We start from the raw sequence: 19,633 nt of genomic DNA, 5'->3' as shown, positions 1-19,633 counted from the left end.
CTCGTTTTTCGCTTCTGGGTCCAAACAAGCACCACACAGCGTAACAATATCTATCAGCCTTAGTCCAAAGATCAGTCTTTCTTCTAAATGCTGTATTGTAGGCAACTGGAATTTTTTTTGTTTCTTAAATAAGTTTCACCTCTTATCCAAGAGGCCTCTTCAGTTCTAACTAACTGGAGGGAAGTTGCAGGCTTTTAAGCTCTGTGTGGGAGTGTCCTTACAAGAGTCAGTAAGGGCACATGTGAGCTCTGAGTTTTAGAGCAATGTTCCTCATGTGGGTTGGTAGGGCTTTACTGAGCCAGATGTGAATGTTTGTTAAGCTGTCTGGGGAGGGAATTCAGTACTGCATTGTAGGTTGGTGATCAGTCTTATGTCTTAGGCCAACTCCTCTGTTCTCAGAAAGTCGTTCCAGTTTGAGAGAGATAGAATACTCCTTACAAACGGTCTGTTTTCCCTGGATGTTTAGATTGTTGTCCTCACAGGAATGATTTTGCTCTCCCAAGTGGCCCTAAAAACTCTTAAACTCAGAGCTCATGTCCTTAACAACTCTGTAAGGACACTCCCACACAGAGTTTAAAAGCCTGCAATCAACCTTCATCAACAACGATCAATGTTGGTATTTGATTTTACAAACTCATATCTTGTATGTATCTACTTACTGTCCTCTCCAGAGTACCCAGTGGCCACATTGGACTCAGGTCCTGCTCCAAATTCATTCCTGGCCTGGATTTTGATCTCATAAGGCACATAGGTTTGTGTGTTGTGGATGACATGTTTGGACCCCACCGTGGTCACATTACTCCACTCCTCCCCCGAATCCTTCAGTCTCCACCACACGTTGTAGTGCAGGTTTGGACCATTTCTCTCAAGATCAAGCAGAGGCTGGGAACGAAAAGCTCAATGTGAAAACCCATTGACCAACAAGATGAACAGTCATTTTAACCAAGAGGAATGTCTTTCATTGATAAAAAGGTCAAATCTTGTTTGTTGACCACTAGTGGACATTTTCTTTACTTCCCATTTGGTGTAGAGCATTTTGTATTCATGCTTCTTTGTTTGGCCTAGTTTGTAAGGTAGGGTCAAAGCAATTTTCATCAGTTAAGAATGTGTTTCTAGAAAAAATATGAAAAATAAATATACATACATGGCCTCAGTAAGTATTTCAACTACTTTCAAATTCTATTTCCTCTTTTTTACAGTAAAGTTTAACAGTCAGTGAATTGTGTTTACAAGATGTAATGTCTTCCCCTGTACATGTCTTACCTCCCAAGTGATCTCCATATTGTCATTCTTGGAGCCCCATCCACGTAGACCTCTGGGAATGGCATCTGGGGCTTGTTTAACATCAAAATAAGCACTTAAGTTAAACAGAGACTCCAACAGACCCATAGTCCAAATGGAGAAATTATGACCTGAGGCTTTCTGTCTTCGGCTTCTAGTTTTTGGGAAAATCAAACATCCACCATCTCACAAGTCAGAGATATCTTACAAACTGTATCACCAACATATCTTTAAATAATGTCATTTTGGAGCTAGTTAGGAGCTGAGGCCCTTCATGAACAAAATCACAGTTTGCATGTAAACCGGCTGCAGAAAAGAAGATATAAAAGCATAAGCTTAAAATCAAATACATCACACATATGTCTTCAGATGAGTGTGTGTGCTGCTCCTCACCAGCTCCACTGGTCTTGTATCGTGGTGAGGGGCGGCTGGGCTGACTCTGGCCCACTGAGTTGATGGCAATCACCCTGAACTGGTAATTGACAAAGGGGGCCAGCTGCAGGATGACTGAGTTGAGATCTCCAGGGTAAGTGGACAGGTCCTGCCACCTGCCTGGCTCCCAGCGGTCCTCCTCAAACTGGACCAGGAACTCTGCAGAGACGCACAACTTGTTTGAGAAAAGGCAGACTACTTATTGTCAAAGTTATGGAAATGAGACGGGTTCAGCAGGTTCTCTAAGTCAGTACTTGATCCTGTGATGATGAACCACCTGCAGTTGTGGCTTCATGTATTCTGGTATATTTTAATTTAATCTCCACTTAATGGCCCTAATGCATTAATTTTAAAAACCTTCCTATAAATACTGATTATAATTATAATTTTGTGAGTAATAGGCCTCAAAATCATATTTCTCTGATAGACTGAAGAAATGTGGCACATTTTAATGAGTATTTCTATTTCAGCCACAGTACATTATAATTTCTTTCTTGAGCTTGGTGACCTGAAACAAACTCTACCACTTCACCTTTCTAGCTCTCCTTTATGCACACAATCACCCTAAATGTTGTACTTACTGCAAATGCTGCATTAGGAGATGAGAAGTGAATGAAAGCAAGACTTGTTCCACATAAATATAGTTCAGAGTTTCCCTTCAACACAAGACATGATTCTGTGTGTAGTCTTTCAGAGATATCAAGGGGATGTGAGAAAATACAGTTATAATAGTGTGTGTACACTGACGTGTGATTGGGCTTCTGTGGTCATTTCCTGGGATCCAGGTGAGTCGAACGCTGCGGGCGGCTGGGTCTGATAGATCCAGATCCATGGGGGGGTCAGGACGGTCTGCAGATAAACAGGAAATAAACTCATTTTACACATGGCAAACACATATTGCACTCTACAAGCAGACACATGTAAAAACAGGCATGCTACAATATAGGTCACTCTTACTGAACCTGACATCTCATTCATTCTCTGCACGCCATTTGATTTAGACAACTAACAATAACTAACAGAGCCTCCAAATGAAACACAGCTGAGTTTCATAATAAACATGTTCACTCAAGAAATTATATTAAAACAAACAACAACAAAAATCAATAACAAACAACTTGGACTGAGTGGGATTTATGCACGAAACTGGACATTATGAACAATTTGGACAAACATTTTGAGATGAAATGATGGATTGTAATGCATGCATATCAAAATCCATTGTGCATTAAAAACAGTGTGTTTTCTCTCAAACACAGTGAGAAAATAAATCATTTGGGGTGCATAATGAAATAATAGCCATTATAACAGTGTTTTAATCTAAACACTATGACATAACAGGCACAACTTGAGAGAGAAGTAGAGAACAAAAGATAGAACAATAAGAGGACTAAATCAACAGGAAAGAAAAGAAAAAGAAGGATTAAAGAAAGATTTCCACCGTGTGTTACCTGGAGGCAAGGCACTAGAGACTGAGGGGTTGAGGGAGGCTTCCTCTGTGGGGTGGAGTCAGGGACCAGGAAGTGGGTATAAAGGTTAGAGTTTGCAGGTTAGTCTACCAGCCAATCAACAGCGACGGAGCACCATGGTGAACATCTCATTTAGTACACAACGTATTAATGTAAGTCAGCTTCACTAACTCCAGTTTGAGACAACCATGTAATCATCATATTTACCACTGAGACTTCTGCACTGACTGTTGGATATGAGAAACTAATCTAAGCCAGTTTCTCATTCCCCTAGAGAAAAAATCCACTCTGTGAACCCCGGAGGGAATCATACAAAATACCAAAGAGTGGAAATTTAAGCTATTTATGAGTTCTCTTCTTTAAAGGGTAACTCCACCAATTTTACACATTAAAGTGTGTGGCTTGGGGTGTACTACAGCACTGGCTGGTTGCATTATGGGTAATGTAGGTGGCAGGTTTTGAAAAGAGAAAATAAGGGTGTAGACTCAAAAAGGCAATATCCCTGGTCCTGCTGTATCATTCGTTTTAAAACTGTCCATAATGAGTCAGTAACAGTGTTACAGGAGTAGACTAGACTAATAGAATAGTGGACTGCTTTTTAAAACTTTGTGCCAACCTTACTAATAATATAATTAGGTCACTGAATGACATCAGTCGAGGCAGTTTCTCAGATTACATTCAGCTTCCTCTGGAGCAGCAAAATGTTTTTTTCACATATATGCAGTAGTACTTAACCCTAACCCTAACCCAAGTACAACTATACATTGGCTTTTCCTGTGACTTACTGCCATTGAAAAAGTCTCAAATGTCAAAGCAATGTTCACACAGGATGTTCAAACTGAGTCTACAGTAGAGCTGCACTGCAGCACTTTCTACAATGACCAATAGTACCTCAGTATGATGCATGCAAACGATTTAATCTATGAGAGTCAGTAGAGTTAAAGCTAAGCTAGGTAAGTATTTTAGTAAACTGTAGCAACAATGAAACATGCATGATTTCCATTTTGAAGGCACAGAGCTGAAAAATAGGACAGTGTCAGGAACAGACTGAGGACAATTACAGTAAATACCTAAGATTATAAGAACATATAAAGCATTAAGGTCTGTGTGTGTGGGGGGGTGGGGGTGAGAGCAAACAAGACAACTGACAAGGCCTACGCAATTTTGCTGTTTTCATTTTTTTCTGCCAATAGAGGGGCTCTCGTGCATGTGGAGCTTTCCCTGATCAAAAGTTAAGTAGGTCAAAGTGCAAATGTTTACAGTCATAAAATAATAAGTTTTTTGCCTTTGAAAAATACAAGTCAAATGTTCAAAAAAAAAGAACATTTGACTTGAAAGAACAGATGAAGACAAAATCAATCTTGTATGGAAAAAAGCATTAAAAATCACAATAATCGAAGAATCGTGGCACCAATAATCGAATCAAATCGTCAATCGTTATAATCGAAGAATCGAAGCTCCCATAATGGAAATCGAATCGAATCGTGAGGTACCCTTGTTGGGACACCCCTACTGTTTGATGGATAATTGCAGTTAAACAAGTGACTGTGCCCTATGGTACTGACTGGGCCCTGAGAAGTCCCTGTTCCAGCACTGATCTGTATGTGAGTGTACCTAACACAGTGAGGCGGGCTGAGGCCGTGTCCTGGTCTATCTCAGATTTAACAGTGCAGGTGTACATTCCCTCATCGCCTTCATTCACATTTGGGATAGTCAGCGACTCGTCATCTTTCCTCAGCCTAGAAGACAAACAGAGAGAAAGGAGCTGTTGGTATACATCTAAAAAACAGATAAGAACTGTACAGTGCAAAAAAGACACTCTAAAAGTAGATTCTCTCTCAATGTCCACGAAAGGTTTTGCCATTCGAGTAATCCAATATTTAGTTCCTGTTGCTGTAAGACTTTCACCATAGTTCCATGTTCTGTTTGACTCCACAATGAAAGAAAGTTGCAGATGAAGCAGTATGCAGCCACCTGCAGATGTAGAAGAGCTTGTGTTTTCTTGTTGTAACTGCTAAAACAGTTTGTCCTGGCAAAATTCACTGTCTGCCCATCAGCAGCCAAAAGGCCCTGCAGCTGCTACCTGTAAGGTAACATACCCTCTGTTTCTGTTGTACATGTACTTCAAATAATTCCACATTCTCTAAAAAGAGATGACGTGTTGTACAAACCTGTTAGGCTGTGTGCGACCCAGTACTTTATTTTACGCTTTCTAATCAAACAAAAGATTAATAAAGAGCTGCAAAGGGGATATTGCATCCATCATTCCTGTTGGTATTAGCCTGTAGCTTATAGTTATAGATAGATATATAGGTTCTTAGAATATACTGTTCAATGCTGCTAAGACGACATTTGAAGGAAGACATACTCCTCTGAACAATATAAGCAGCAAAATGCAACATCAGCGATTGCAAATGAGTTTTCATTTTTGGTTATGCATAAATACTCTTCTCAGTAGTAAACTCTGTCATTTAACACATTACTATTTAATGGCAGGAATCTTATGATTGTTTAATAATATTTTTTTTTTCAAATTGTTATTTCAAACTTTCCAATATCTCTTTATTATTGTCTCCATTTTTTGAGACTTACTCTTGTGCCGCTACTTATTTCCTGCTGTACTGTATGTGTACCTCACCTTGTATTCTTCAAGAAAATATGTTTCTATATTATGCTGTAAAGTAATCTTGACTGCAGTTGACAGAAAATATATCAATATTTCAAACATGGAGTGAATTGCTGTATACAAAACTAGCCGGCTATATGGTACAGCCCGCCATGTAACTATAGAGGGAATGTTCAAAACGTTTACATTTATTGATGCTATAGCTGTTTTCGTCACCACAGTATGTGAGAAATACTCAAAGTAAACTAAGACAGAACTGTCAATTTCATAAAATAGTCAAATGAAAATGAATTAGCTGCAGAGGTATTTCTCCAGTCAGTCCTTGTTGTGATTAGGGGGACTGTGACATGATTTTGATGGTTTTACAGATGCAGCACAGAAGCATTAGAAACGTTTTAGTGTCAGCGTAGGAGCTTTTACCTCCATCCCAGTTGGAGAGGCTTGTCATCCTTGGTCCAGGCCACAGTGACAGACAGGCTAGGATCAGACTTCACCTTACAGTCAAAGCGAGCTGTGGAGCCCCTGATGGCTGACTGGTGCTCCGGGGCTCGGACTATACGAGTTCGCTCTGAGTTGAAGTGAGGTTGAAGAGGAACACATACACACACACAAATACTAATAAAGTTGCATATTTAGATCCATCCAGGAAATCAAATTAAGTGACAGGTGAAGCTGTGCCTGATGGCTGACATCAGATGAGGCAGATGTAGCACAACCACACACACAAAACACTTCAATATGACTTTGAGGCCAAAAACACAGCTTTGAGACTTTTTCTTTTCTGTTGAAAAAAGCAACACAAACTGCTCCGGGGTGAGATAATTTTACTGTACTTCAATAAACAACACATTTGCATTAGAAACTCCTTTTGTAGAACAAAGAATGGCACCAATGTAAAAGTCCTGAGCTTTCCAACCAACAACTCCCCCTGACCTGTTCTTTGGAACACCCCACTTCCTGGACTGAAAAAATGGGAGGCAGGGATGGAAAAAATTGAGTTTAAAAAAAAAAAGAAAATTAATCTCACCACATGGCATTTTTAATTTCCAGTTCAGTTCAACCCTGAATGTTAGGATGGATATTTTCACAGTGCGTGCATTTTGAATATAAATGTGACTCTTAGCAAACCAGATGAATATGAAGCAATGATTTTAAAGGCACAAGAGCTTTAAATGTAATCTAGAAGTGTAGGCTGTTTGGCACAAGAAAAGGAAATCATTTCATATTTCATGTAGTTCATCTTTAACTAACTGCTCTGACATGCAGTGGGAATCCATGTCAAAAGTTATAAACCCTGTTAGAGCTGATTGTTGCACATGATGGTGTGGTATATGGTTACAGATTCACGTCATATCAGCGTCTCCTTGTGTCGATGCAAAATGTTAGCCTTAACTTTCAGGTTCATTGTGAGTTTGAATGATGAGTCATGAGTCAACAAGATGCTTCGTATGAGTGTGAATGCAGTGATGTAATGGCTGACCTTTGACCTCCAGGCGGACCTGGTTCTCAGCTGTGCCCAAGATGCTGTTGGCCACACAGGTGTAGGTGCCCTCGTCCTCTGCTCTGGCCCGTTTGATCTCTAGGGTCCCGTTGATGTAAGCACGGTACTGACCGCCATCCAGCCCACTGCCCTGTCCATTCTTAAACCTACACAGGTAGAGAACGCATGGTCATGGCTAAAAACTTATGAACTTGTTAATTCAATGACATAGTATAGGTTTATGAATTCAGTGACTTGAAAACATGAGATGCTCACCAGCGTAGCTCTGGCAGAGGGGAACCAAAGAAGGGACAGTCCAGGAATGTGCGGTTGTTCTCAATGACTTTAATCAGTTGGTTTTTGGGGCCTAACATCCTTGGAGGCATGTCTACAAAGAGACAGAGAATAGGTCCCAAATTTGAAACTTCATCAATTACAAGGGCTGTGCCTGTCATCGAGTATGTTTGCAATCATTTCATGTGTCATAAAAACTGTGTTTACTTAGTGTTACTAGTGTTAATAATAACATAAATGATGCCTCTGTTCTAGTAAGTGAGACAGCAAGACAGAGCAGTGTGGCAGTGATTTATCATGAACAATACAAAGAACCTGAAACTGGAGCATTTGGATCAAATTCAATATTCATTTTGTTATTTATAACTCTGCTTTTCATACTGTGACACAACATTATGTATTCTGTGAAAATGGCCTATAAGATTTGAGACAAACTGTATTTAATAAAAAAATATAAATGTCAAACTGATTTAACTAATTACAGTTGAATATCAGTTTATGGACATTAAATTAAACAGTATCCCATTTTTTTCAAAATGCGTTCATGTATAAAACATGATATGTACTTTTTTTAAAAACAGTGCAATCAAAACCTGGTCATCTAAAATGTATTTAATGACAAGAGGGTAGGACATACGATAAGACAAGTGTGTGGACGAGAGGCAAAGCAAGCTGTACCAGCTGTCATTCATGATTTACAGAAACAATCTGACAAATTCATGCAACACAGCCCTCATATTCTTAGCTTAGAGATTTTAGGGCTATACAAACTGGTTCAAGAGTGAAATTAAAGCATAAAGAAAGAGGCCAAACAGTTCCAGTCAGTGTAAGTCATCAGTCTGTTCACAATTACCTAGAACACTGACAAAGGCGTTGGCCAGCAGATAGCCGTGCTGGTTGGAAGCGTTACACTGGTAGACAGCGCTGCTTCCCATCTGCACAGAGCGAAAGATGATGGTGTCACCAAGCACCTGTCTGCTCAGGTTTGGGGGAGAGCCTGGGGAACAGTGATGAAAGCAAAAGTTTTACGTTATAAATAATGATAATAATAAATTATAATTTTGCCCTAAATTTAATAAGGAAAACTTTATTTCTTAACAAACATGACGCTTGCTAACAAAAAAAATAGAAAGAAAGAAAGAAAGAAAGAAAGAAGATGAATAATTTAAAAAAAATATCACTTATACATACTGTCTACAGGTTGACCGTTGATTAGCCACTGGATGTTTGGTTTAGGGTTGCCGTTGGCCCGACACACCAGACGCCCGTTCTCATCTGGGGCTAGCACCAGGTTTGTTGGTTTGTCCAGCCAATAAGGAGCCGCTGTGGAACCAGGCTGTCAGGTGAGCATGATGGACTCACACACAACCACAAGTTCATATATTTATTCATACACATGGGTACTGTAGCGTCCTCACCTTTAACCTGAACAAAGATGGAGTGACGAATGCTGCCTAATTGATTATTGGCCATGCATACATACTCCCCAGCATCCTCCTCTGATACATTGATAATCTTCAGGGTCTTGTTGAAGTTCTCAAACTTCACTTTCCGTCCTGGCAGGTCCCCACCCTTCTTAAACCACTTGATGGTGGGTGTTGGACTGTTGGGGAAGAACAGAGAGAGGAGAGGCACAAGAATACATGAGTTTGATGTAAATGACTCAATAGCCTCATGGTTTTACTGTAATTTGATGCATTTAGTTCCATACGCAGGAAAACGATGTGCAGAAATCAAATCAACATTGGCAGACTAAGCCATAATTCAGTTCTTTCATTAATTAATTCACTGAATGTGACTGGTGTGTACAATATTTTTAAATTCATAGTTGATTGTAATTGATGCAGTTGTCACATCAGAATCCATTACTGACATGTACCTTTCAATTACCAGTGATGTGCAGGAATATATATATATATACACTACTCACAATAAGTTAGGGATATTGTTATTTACATGAGTGCTTTTCCTATTTGGTCTGAATTTTAATGAAATAAGTAAAAGTTCCCTTTGATATTACTAATAATGAATGCGAAGAAACACCATTTTCATTAGTTTAATATTTATTACCCCAAAAATTTAGACAATAACAAGGATAGCCCCAAATAACAAAAATTGACAATGTCAGTAGTGGGTGTTTCCACCATTTGCCGCAATGACAGCTTGACAGCGACGTCTCATGCTCCTCACTAGCCTCATGATGTTGTTCTGAGGCAATGCGTTCCACTCCTCCACAAGTGCTACACGCAGTTCTGCCAGGTCACGTGGGGGTGGGGTACGATCATCCAGTCTCTGCTTCAGCTGGTCCCAGACGTGCTCTATGGGGTTCAGGTCAGGGGACATTGCTGGCCATACCATATGAGGCACTCTGACTTCCTGAAGTCGAGCTGTGACAATTCTGGCACGATGTGGTGGAGCATTATCATCCATGAACAGCAAGTTGGGGGTGTGCTGGTGGAATTGGGGGATGATGATGGGTTCTATGATGTCTCTGAGGTAAGAACGTGCAGTGACTGAGCCATCTACAATAACCAAATCTGTTTTGCGCTGACTGGTGATGCCTGCCCAGACTGTTGCACCTCCTCCACCAAAGGGAACCCTGGGGACCATGTTGACCTCGGTGTATCGCTCACCTCGCCTTCTCCAGCAACGCTGACGACCATCATTTCTGTGCAAGGTGACCCGACACTCATCAGTGAACAGGACGGTAGACCACTGCTGCATTGTCCAGGTCACATGGTCTTGTGCCCACTGCAAACGTTCGAGTCGGTGTCTTGGTGTCAGTGGAGTCGCCTGCAACGGTCGTCTGGCATTCAAGCCAAAGCGGTGGAGTCGGTTTCGAATGGTTTGTCTGGAAACCCTAGTACCCCTCACATCTTGTAACTGGGCCTGCAGCTGTGTGGCAGTTGCATAACGATGTCTGAGTGATAGGTCCTTAGGTACTGGTCATCGTTGCGGTCTGTCACTCGTGGGGCTCCACTCCTGGGTCTGTCATGAACTCTGCCAGTAGTTCTGTGTCTTAATGCAAGTCTGCTGATGACACTTTGAGACACACCAAGTTCACGAGCAACATCTGACTGCCTGCCACCGACCCGAAGGCGCCCAGGTGGCGCTGCTCGTCTGTTAAGTGACGTCGTGTGTTCATGGCTGTTTGAATGATGAACTTGGAATGACTTACTAACAATACCAGCTTTTTATACCCACAGAATGTTGAAATTGATGCCACAATGAAAAGGGTTGTCTTTTAGTTGTTTGGTATTGGCCCCAATATGTAAGGCACACTGTACACAGTGAGACCATTATGTGGAAAACACAAAATGAGGTGTGTCTATCACCCCAATACAATTGCCTTCCTATCCCAAAACTCTCTGAAGTGAAACAAACACTGTATGTATGAAATCCACCGAGTCTCTCATAATATCCCTAACTTATTGTGAGTAGTGTATATATATTTGTGTGTGTGTGAACTCACAGTCCAGCAGCAATACACTCCAGCAGCAGCTGCTCGTCTCGTAGCACCATTTTGGAACTCTCGCTCCCTGAAGGTGAAAGGAAGGTTGGTGTGGACTCTGCTACTCTACGGCCTGCAGATGAGGAACAAGGAGGGGTTAGTACAATCACATACACACACACACACACACACACACACTTTTTCTCTGTACCATGACTCACTTCCTACAAGGAGCCAAACATCCTCTTTGTAGGCATGGCCACATACATCTAATACCATTATTCTGATCATTTCCTTGTGGCTGTGTTCCATCTCTGCCAGGCTTTGGCTCTCTCTGCAATCTGCTGTGAGGCCAAAGCAGCCTGTAAACGGGTTTAACACCCTCTGGCTTCTCTCACAGGAAGACATTAAGAGATGCAGAAACAACAACAGGGTCATTGATCTCACTTTATGTTTGCCAGGGGAACAGAGATGGAAAAGACTGGCATTAAAGATAAAATAAAGCAGCTGATAAAACTTTCCCAGTTTTTCTGCTGTAATGACATTAATTTAACATCAAACTGAAGTATAGGTAAGGTCATGTAACTGACAGCATTGGTTTTTAACCCCATGTTAAAGCTTTCCGTAGGGCTCGGCTAAAGCAATAAGCTGCTGTTGAATTGTGTCTGGCTGCCTTGCCAAAACCAGAACCTTTAGAACAGAACAACATTTTTGCGCACAAGCTGTGAATAAAACGTTTGAGCATAAATGAATCAAACAGCCAGTTCAGCTGCACAGTCTGCGACGTGAGCAAACTGCAAAGTGCTGTCTTTGTTTGCATACTACAAGGGCCAAACCTCTGTGGCATTTTGACCAGTAAGGAGTCAAACATAATATTTTCTTACATTCACAGTAGCTAATCAAATATAATATGTTACATTTTGATGTTTTTATGTGCCATAGAAGGAGACACCTTTATAAACAGATATATTACGGTTGAAGTTATTAACTTATTTTTATTGCTTTAATCTTTTAATTTTCAAATAGCAGTTCAACTTCTTTTAGTGTTTACTCTTCAACAGTCATTTCAGCTGCTTTAAGCTCGAACTCTAAACCTATTCTACTGTTTTAAGTGTTCATGTATATGCTAATAATTCAGCTGAAACTAAACTTTCAACAACAGTCAGCTCTTCCGCAGTTCAAGCCCCTTCTACTGTTTCAAATGAACCGACTCTTCATCTGCTGTAAAGATTTCTTTCACAATTCAATTTTACATTTTTTAATGTAAGCAAATCCACTTAGAATGGTTTTAGAGAAAGAGTTTAGAGTTCTTCTTTGATTTAAACAAATGTGTGAGGGGTGAGGGTTAACAATCAGTTTAGACTTCTGAAAGGATTGTGCTGACTCCATACTAAATCCAGATGTATGTATGGCAACTGAGTGATGAAATGATTGACTCTGATTACAACTTAGAGCTCAACACTGCACACTGCAAAGTCTGATCCAATCCAAATACAAATGCAGCTAACACTTTGAACATTAAACCCAGTCATCAGAGAGTGACAGCTAGCTGTTAAATGCGTGGGATCAAATTAGCATTAGCCTCCTTTGTGATGCAGATCTGTATGGGATTAAAGCATCTGTTAGAGGTTAGCTTCTCCAGTGGCTAGTAAACAGACAGCATTGGGTGAGGAGGGTGTGATGTTAGTGACACTAGGAACAGAAGAAGAATGACTAGAGGAGGAAACATACAGAAATCCAAGGCATCAAGGGTTAGCAGTTACAAATGTCACAGTGTGTATATAGAAAATCACTGGAGAAAGCTCTGCAGTGAGCATCTTAAAAAACATGGGAAACAGAGCAAACACTCTGCTGATGATGCAGGGTGCAGCTTTAAACCCCCTCCCACAAAGAAAAAAAGACTAAATTGTAGTTTTCACTCCTGTCTGGTATAAGAGATTAGTGATTAAGTAGAGTGTAGAGTGTGTCTCTGAGCGGTCGCATTTGAGCATTTTGAATATCACTCACCCACACTGACACAGAAATGTGGTTCAGAGCAGAAGTAGGAGGCGGCCAACCTTCTTTCCACACATATATGACTGTTAATGACCGCAGCATGAATGCAGACTGAATATTCATCACATGACCTAATCCTCCTCGTGCTGGAGCCTCATCAGGGTCTTTAGTCCCACTGGGGCTCAGAGCCGCCGGTCTGGTCTGCTGCAAGGAGCATCTTCTCCCTCAGGGACACAGCCCGTCTACCCCTGGGCTCCACTGTCCTCCCGGCTCAGCAAATAGCACATATGCTGCCACTTTGGCTGATCTGTACCCTCCAGCTATGGGCTCATTCAATAGGTGTATGGCATAATGAATACACAGGATCAATTCTCTATGTGCAATATATTTGAATTAAGGGTCATTTGTGTGTTAATTACTGTATGTTTATTCATTACATGTGATCACTTAACATTATTTGGGTGCTAAAAACAGATTATGGACTAAATGAAAGGAATAATACTGACCGAGTGTATTTGGGTCACAGATACGTTGGTTTGCCTTTTATTGGAAGTCACATCTGGTTCTAAATTGGACATCATTTGGATGTCATTTGACTAGATTCTATATTCAATGAATAGCTGACTGACACTACACGGGTTGAATAGGAAAAAGGTTTTCTGTGGTTATCAGTTATATTAGCATTTTCAGTGAAGAGATGGTTGTAAGGGATTAATATATTTAATAATGAACAAATAAAAACAACAACAAAATCTAGGATTTTTGGAGCTAGGTAATGACCAGTTTTAAACATGTTGCATGTAAACACAAGAAATTCCAGCACTATCAAAAAACGTCTGTATCCACCTCTAAAAACCTGCAACGTGTTCTCAGTCTCGACTCGTCAAACGATGACACTCTACCTCCCCCTCTAGCGTTAGTTTTGCAGGCAAATGGCAGTCAAGTAAGGCACAAAATCTACCTGCAATGTCCACTACATTTCATAATCTGGCCTTCGCCCACAGTAACTGGATTTGGCCCCAGTAACCCCCCCTGAAAAAGGGGGGAATAAAACATCTCCGCGACCCTCACGGAAAAAGCGGAAAAGAAAACGGAGCGGAACGGAACACAACATAAAGTAAAAGCAATCGAAACTTCGTCACACAGGGGACAGGGGCCCCAGTCTCCTGCAGTAAATTCCTGCAAAAGGCCCGCCTCACCACTCTAAAAATGACTATGTTTAAGATGAGCTTGGAGAAATGAAGCTATAGCCTCAAACTTAAAAGTGTATGGCTGCTGCTGTATCTGGATCTGTTGGAAGTGAGAGGCTGTAAGACTTCTGAAGTCACACTACCATTACTAGTTTTTGGGATTTCAATCTGAAAAAATATTGACTCCAGCAAGGCCCAATCAAGTTATGGGCAACGTTGAGATGATGGAATGACTGAACACCTCTGAAAATCAATTAGGACAGACTGTATATAATTCAATGTGAAATTCATCAGTGTTCATCATTCAGTCAAGAAAACAGGCCGTCAGAAAACAAACACCATGTCTCTAAATGTAGGGTCATGAATTAAGTCTATCAATGCTAGGGTCCCCCCCAGTGATCTAAGAACATATGATTAGTATGTAAGAAGCAACATTTCAAGCACGTTGTTATGTAGAAGCTCACAAGTATCGTCTCATTAGATGTAATAATGGAAATCATTTTTAAAGTTTATATTTGAATTTCTAATGATCTAAATGCAATTTCTGTCCAGACAAGAATAAACTCCAAGAGACATACTATATGCAGATTTTTAGATTTTTCTGTCTTAAAAGAGAGAAAAAGTAAAAGTTACAAAAATCAGTTCCCCCTTACAAGAAACACAACCATCCAGAACGACACAGTCAGTTCTACACCCGTAGAGAGTACTTAGGTAATTAGATGCGAATAAGGTCAGTCTGAGGTCAGTGGATGACTTTAGTATCACTGAGCTAGCAGGTTAGTGTGCTAGCCGTGTCAATGAGGGACATGACTAAGATTGTGGACAGGAAGTGGAGTTGTCCTGACAGGAAGTGACTCACCACCGTAGGGGTCAGTGGCATTGTAAGATGTGTCATTATACGGCTCCTCTGAAAACACAGGGACACACAGTGGCTCATCAGTCCACATACAAACACACTGGAGAACCGAACAGTCATGTTGAATATTGTACCGTGCTGAAAGATAGATTTCACATTATTTGAAGATCATTTCATTGTCCTCTCTATAAGCTGCAGCAACCTGAGGAAATAACAAAAAAAGGTTCATCATGTCATGACATGACATCACCTCTAGATGGAGAGATATGTCATATTCTATTTGGGTTGGAGTGCTGTGATTAAAACATGCACAGCAGACATGGAGAGAGAAGAGGACCACAGAGTTTACACACTGTGAGTGCCGTAGCACCTGTTAATGACATGACAACATCAACTATATCTGAAGAATGTGAGTCGTGTGTGTGTGTGTGTGTGTGTGTGTGTGTGTGTGTGTGTGTGTGTGTGTGTGTGTGGTGTCTACTCACTGGTCTGAACTTTGAGTGTGAAGGGGTTCTTCTGCTGGATGGTGTGTGTGAAGAGGAAACGAGCGTTGCAGCTGTAGTCAGTGTGAGCATCTTTGGCCAAAACGTTGGAGAAGTACAGGTCTCCATTCAGACCCATGGACACTCTCTTATCCTGAGGTATTGGGGTCATAGCTGGAGGACACGGGAGGAGAACAGTGCAGGATGAGGAAAACAGGAAAAAGGAAAAGGGAGGTCATTGAAAACCACAATAAAACATTTGTTTTTTTCAGTAGCTTAAAGAAACTTGAGCATTAGTAGGCTAGTAGTACTATTTTAACATTAACAATTAATTTTCTAAAAACACTGCATCAGAGACATGGGGATTTGCAGCTGTATTGTTAAACATAAACTTAATTTTGAAGAATCTTCACCTTTAAACCGAGTAAAGGCTTCAAGCAAACATGCAGAACCAATATTATTGTTTGGAAAATTAAAGTAAGGATTTTGAATTAATTAGTAATTGTCTCCCAGGTAGTTTCATGTTTAATGGAAGTTACCCTGACTGAACTGACACATTATTCTGTCAGGAAACTTCCCAGGATATACTGGCAAATGATTTAGAACATTGATATATTTAAAATAATTTCTGGACATTTAAAATAAAGTGTTACTGTTGTTACAAGTGAATGAGGATCATGTAGGTTAAAGATGGGAATCTACAGCCGCATTTAGGTCCAAGGTCCAGTGTGACGGGCTATTTTCTGTATCTTTAGGTTTGGTTTCATGTTTTGTTACTTTAAATTTTGAATTTGCAAGTCTGTATCTATATTTGATAGGGCCAGACTGATAATCTGGCGATATTCTGTATTTTTGTGTCTGACTGACATTAAACTAAGTTCATTTAAGAGAAATACTTTGGCTGTGGTGCACCACTCTGTCTGTCTGTAGTCAACTCCCTGCTAACTGCCCTCATTAAATGTCACACCCACAACACTATCTGATTGGTTACACATCACATGTGATGGCCTGTTAACACTGAATCTGCAAAGTAACTAGTTACTTAAGTTATCAAATAAATGTGGAGCAGTGGAAGTATAAAGTAGCTGAAAATTGATATACTCAAGTAAAGTGGCCCAAAAATGTAAGTAAGTACAGTACTTAGAGTTCTACTAAGATTTGTATACTTGCTGCACATGTTCATCAATTCTAAATATTCAAAACCGTTTCAATGCATATTTTCTGCATTATCGATACAGCAGTGTCAGCTGTGTTTTCTCTATCGCTCCTCTCTCTGATAATTGACACACAATATTTTTAAAACAAAAGAAGAAAGGCTGCATCTCTGTTACGTTATAGCCTTGATATAACGGATTTGTTTTTTAAAAAGTCTTATATCTAATCTAAAATGTTTGACCCTCAGTGGTTTTTCCTCATGGCATACATTTTTTTTTATTGAATATCGATATTTTTCAAGCTCCTGTATCAATGTTAAATTCCAGAATCAACACTGATGTTATGTATTAAACAACACACATCAGCTCAGGTGACAATGTAACTTGATTTTAGTTCTTGTCTCCAACAAAGCAGAGATTGTTTTTCAAGAAATCACAATCAACCAACACCAGCTAATGTCACTTCATTTTTCAAAGGCTAAAAATATAGTTTTTTTAATTGGAAGTAAAGATATCCTTAAAGCCAACCACTATCTTGTAGACGGTTAGATGCATATATTCACACATACAACGCCATAGGAAGTCTTTTCAAATTCACTCTGGTAACTCAGCTGATGTGTCATCCTACAGTCGCTATAGGCAAACGTTCATTCGCCGGCACACTCACGTCCAGACACATCATCCACACTCTGTAACTGCGCCAACTGACGTGAGCCGTATGGTCGTCAAGACAGCGCCTCAGGACCAATCAGCAGCTGGGCCAGCAGTCCTAATCAGGCGTTGGCATGTTACAATGTCTGGGCTACATGACATGACTAAAGGACAAATGTGCGTCATATGAGCTATTCACTGAGGTTACTTGAGTTTAAAGGACCAGGCTGCACTTTTAACCAGAAAGGAAATCAGTTGTAATGGAAATGTTCAAGTGAATGACTTGTTTTAATCAGTTTTATTTTTGTTTCACTAAGCTGCTTCTTACAGCTTCTTTATACAGCTGTAACATGACTTCAGGCTGGACATAAGTTCTATACACATACACACGTGCACACACACACACACAGCACTGTAGCTTAACCTGACTGGGGTAAGGACAATTCATAGTAAAGGTAGGACAGAAGGAAGGGAAACCAGAGTGGTTTGAGACTAAAAAGTCTTCTAAAAGCTGCAGATAGAGAGAAACTGAGAGACACAAGAGCACATGGGATAAAAGACTGAAATTAAGCATCTAGCGTAGAGGTCACTGGAGACAAACTACTATGAAAAGAGGGACAGAATCCTTTCCCTTAAATGGCTTGAAAGACATCCTGCCTGTCACAATGTAAGTGGGGGAAAAAACTAATAAAATGCCATTCTCAGCACCGGCACCATTGTTTTTCTATGGGGATGCTGACAGACCTGACTTGAAGTCACAGTAAACATGTCTTCCCCTTGAATAATGCAGTCAGCTTTCAAACTAATGAGATGCTTAGTAATGTAGCAAAATTCAATTTAACAAAGTTGTATTAAAGGAACACATGCAGTTGTCTCCCACTGCAGCGCCAAAATATCACTCACATGTATCAGTCCACCTTAAGGTGATAAACCAGATAATGAGTGATAGTGTAATTTGCACTGGCTACTACAGAGACAGCAGTGTTAGAAAATCAGCAGGACACACAAATAAAACAGACTGCATATGGAGACAGAGAAATACACACAGTGTAGATTTGTGTGTATTTGGTGCTCACCGCTGTTCATCCAGAAGGTGAACGGAGGAGGCAGGCCTGGTGGGGGGTTGCAGAGCAGAACCAGCGGGGAGCCTTCAGTCACCACCACAGGCTCCAGCACCTCTTTAGGCCACAGAGGAGCCTCTAGAGGATGGGATGGACGGGGAGAGTAGAAGGGAGTCGGGAGGATTGTTGGAGAAGGAGGAAAGAGAGAATGAGAAGAGAAGAATGATACATACTGTAATTATCATTTGAATATTGAATTTCAGTCAGACGAGGTTGGGTGGGGGTCAGGGTTAGGGCAATTTCAGGTGGTTACAATTGCACTTAACAGATACGTCATCATAATTCATCAAAATGCATTTTCTTCTCATATTTTCTAACATATAACACCATAATGCTTAGATTCAACACATTTCTCTGCAGCCTACAGTGATATATCAGTGTGTGCATTATGTCCAAATATTGTGTCATGACGTGTGTGTTCTTGTGTGTTCTTACTGGAGACCCGAAGCAGGATTTTGTTGGACAGAGCCACTCCAAATTCATTGTTGGCAAAACACTGGTACTCTCCTTCATAGTCCTCTGGTCGTCCACCGCTACGAAAACCAATCTCTAGAGTTCCAGAGCGTTTTCTCATCGTCACCCTGGGATCTTTCCCAATGTTGAAAAACTTCCCATTCCTTCGCCATGAGAACCTGAGCCAGGAGACAACGAGTCAGAGAGAACTATTTATCTAATGTTAATTCACTGTCTCATTTTGAGTTTAATACACATGGTCTGGTCACTTGTCAACAGTCTTCCCACCTCATAGTGTATTCAAGCCTAGAACGCTTTCAAAAGCAGTCCCTGTTGATTGCAACTGACTTCCCTTGCAAAAATTTGAAACTTGAAATTATCAAGCAACAGAAACTGCTTATCAAAGAGAACTAGACCTTTATTCCAAATGAACCTGTACCCTGTTTCAAAAACAACATCTGTATATTTCTGTATGTGTTAAGTCTTGTTGTATTTCCTGATCTTATTTCTTTTTACATTACCTGAGAAACCGTTCTTTTTCCTGATCCATGCTGTTGATACTGAGAGCTGTGTTAATACAAGTTCAAAACCCTAACCCACATTTATCTGTTGTCTTGATACATTCATTTTACAGTCTGTACACAGCACGGATTCTATCAGAACAGAGTCATGTCACACCCACCCCTCTCCTTTGCAGG

General features: G+C 40.5%; 1 protein-coding gene across 22 annotated transcripts in view; it reads right to left on the bottom strand.

Moving 5' to 3' along the window:
- nfasca (neurofascin homolog (chicken) a) overlaps positions 1–19,633 on the bottom strand; it is a 163,640-nt gene that overhangs the window by 37,869 nt on the left and 106,138 nt on the right. For 16 of the 22 annotated variants that reach the window (XR_003984401.1, XM_030420627.1, XM_030420626.1 and 13 more), the window contains 17 exons: positions 18,918–19,114; positions 18,438–18,560; positions 15,560–15,730; positions 15,078–15,125; positions 11,055–11,166; positions 9,001–9,185; positions 8,774–8,905; positions 8,436–8,579; positions 7,565–7,676; positions 7,289–7,455; positions 6,229–6,376; positions 4,797–4,921; positions 3,165–3,209; positions 2,461–2,562; positions 1,675–1,872; positions 1,264–1,334; positions 660–882 (listed from right to left, as the gene is read on the bottom strand). Coding sequence is in view for 21 of the 22 variants with exons in the window: in XM_030420627.1 (XP_030276487.1) it covers positions 660–882; positions 1,264–1,334; positions 1,675–1,872; positions 2,461–2,562; positions 3,165–3,209; positions 4,797–4,921; positions 6,229–6,376; positions 7,289–7,455; positions 7,565–7,676; positions 8,436–8,579; positions 8,774–8,905; positions 9,001–9,185; positions 11,055–11,166; positions 15,078–15,125; positions 15,560–15,730; positions 18,438–18,560; positions 18,918–19,114 (2,303 nt within the window). In the remaining variant the exon portion in view is untranslated. The remainder of the gene's footprint in view (positions 1–659; positions 883–1,263; positions 1,335–1,674; positions 1,873–2,460; positions 2,563–3,164; positions 3,210–4,796; positions 4,922–6,228; positions 6,377–7,288; positions 7,456–7,564; positions 7,677–8,435; positions 8,580–8,773; positions 8,906–9,000; positions 9,186–11,054; positions 11,167–15,077; positions 15,126–15,559; positions 15,731–18,437; positions 18,561–18,917; positions 19,115–19,633) is intronic. The other 6 variants (XM_030420635.1, XM_030420646.1, XM_030420647.1 and 3 more) reach the window with 3 other exon arrangements.

Source organism: Sparus aurata, chromosome 6 (assembly GCF_900880675.1).
Source record: "Sparus aurata chromosome 6, fSpaAur1.1, whole genome shotgun sequence".
NCBI classification, from domain to species: domain Eukaryota; kingdom Metazoa; phylum Chordata; class Actinopteri; order Spariformes; family Sparidae; genus Sparus; species Sparus aurata.
Note: the sequence above shows the minus strand (reverse complement) of the source record. Positions and strands in the feature narration are given on the sequence as shown.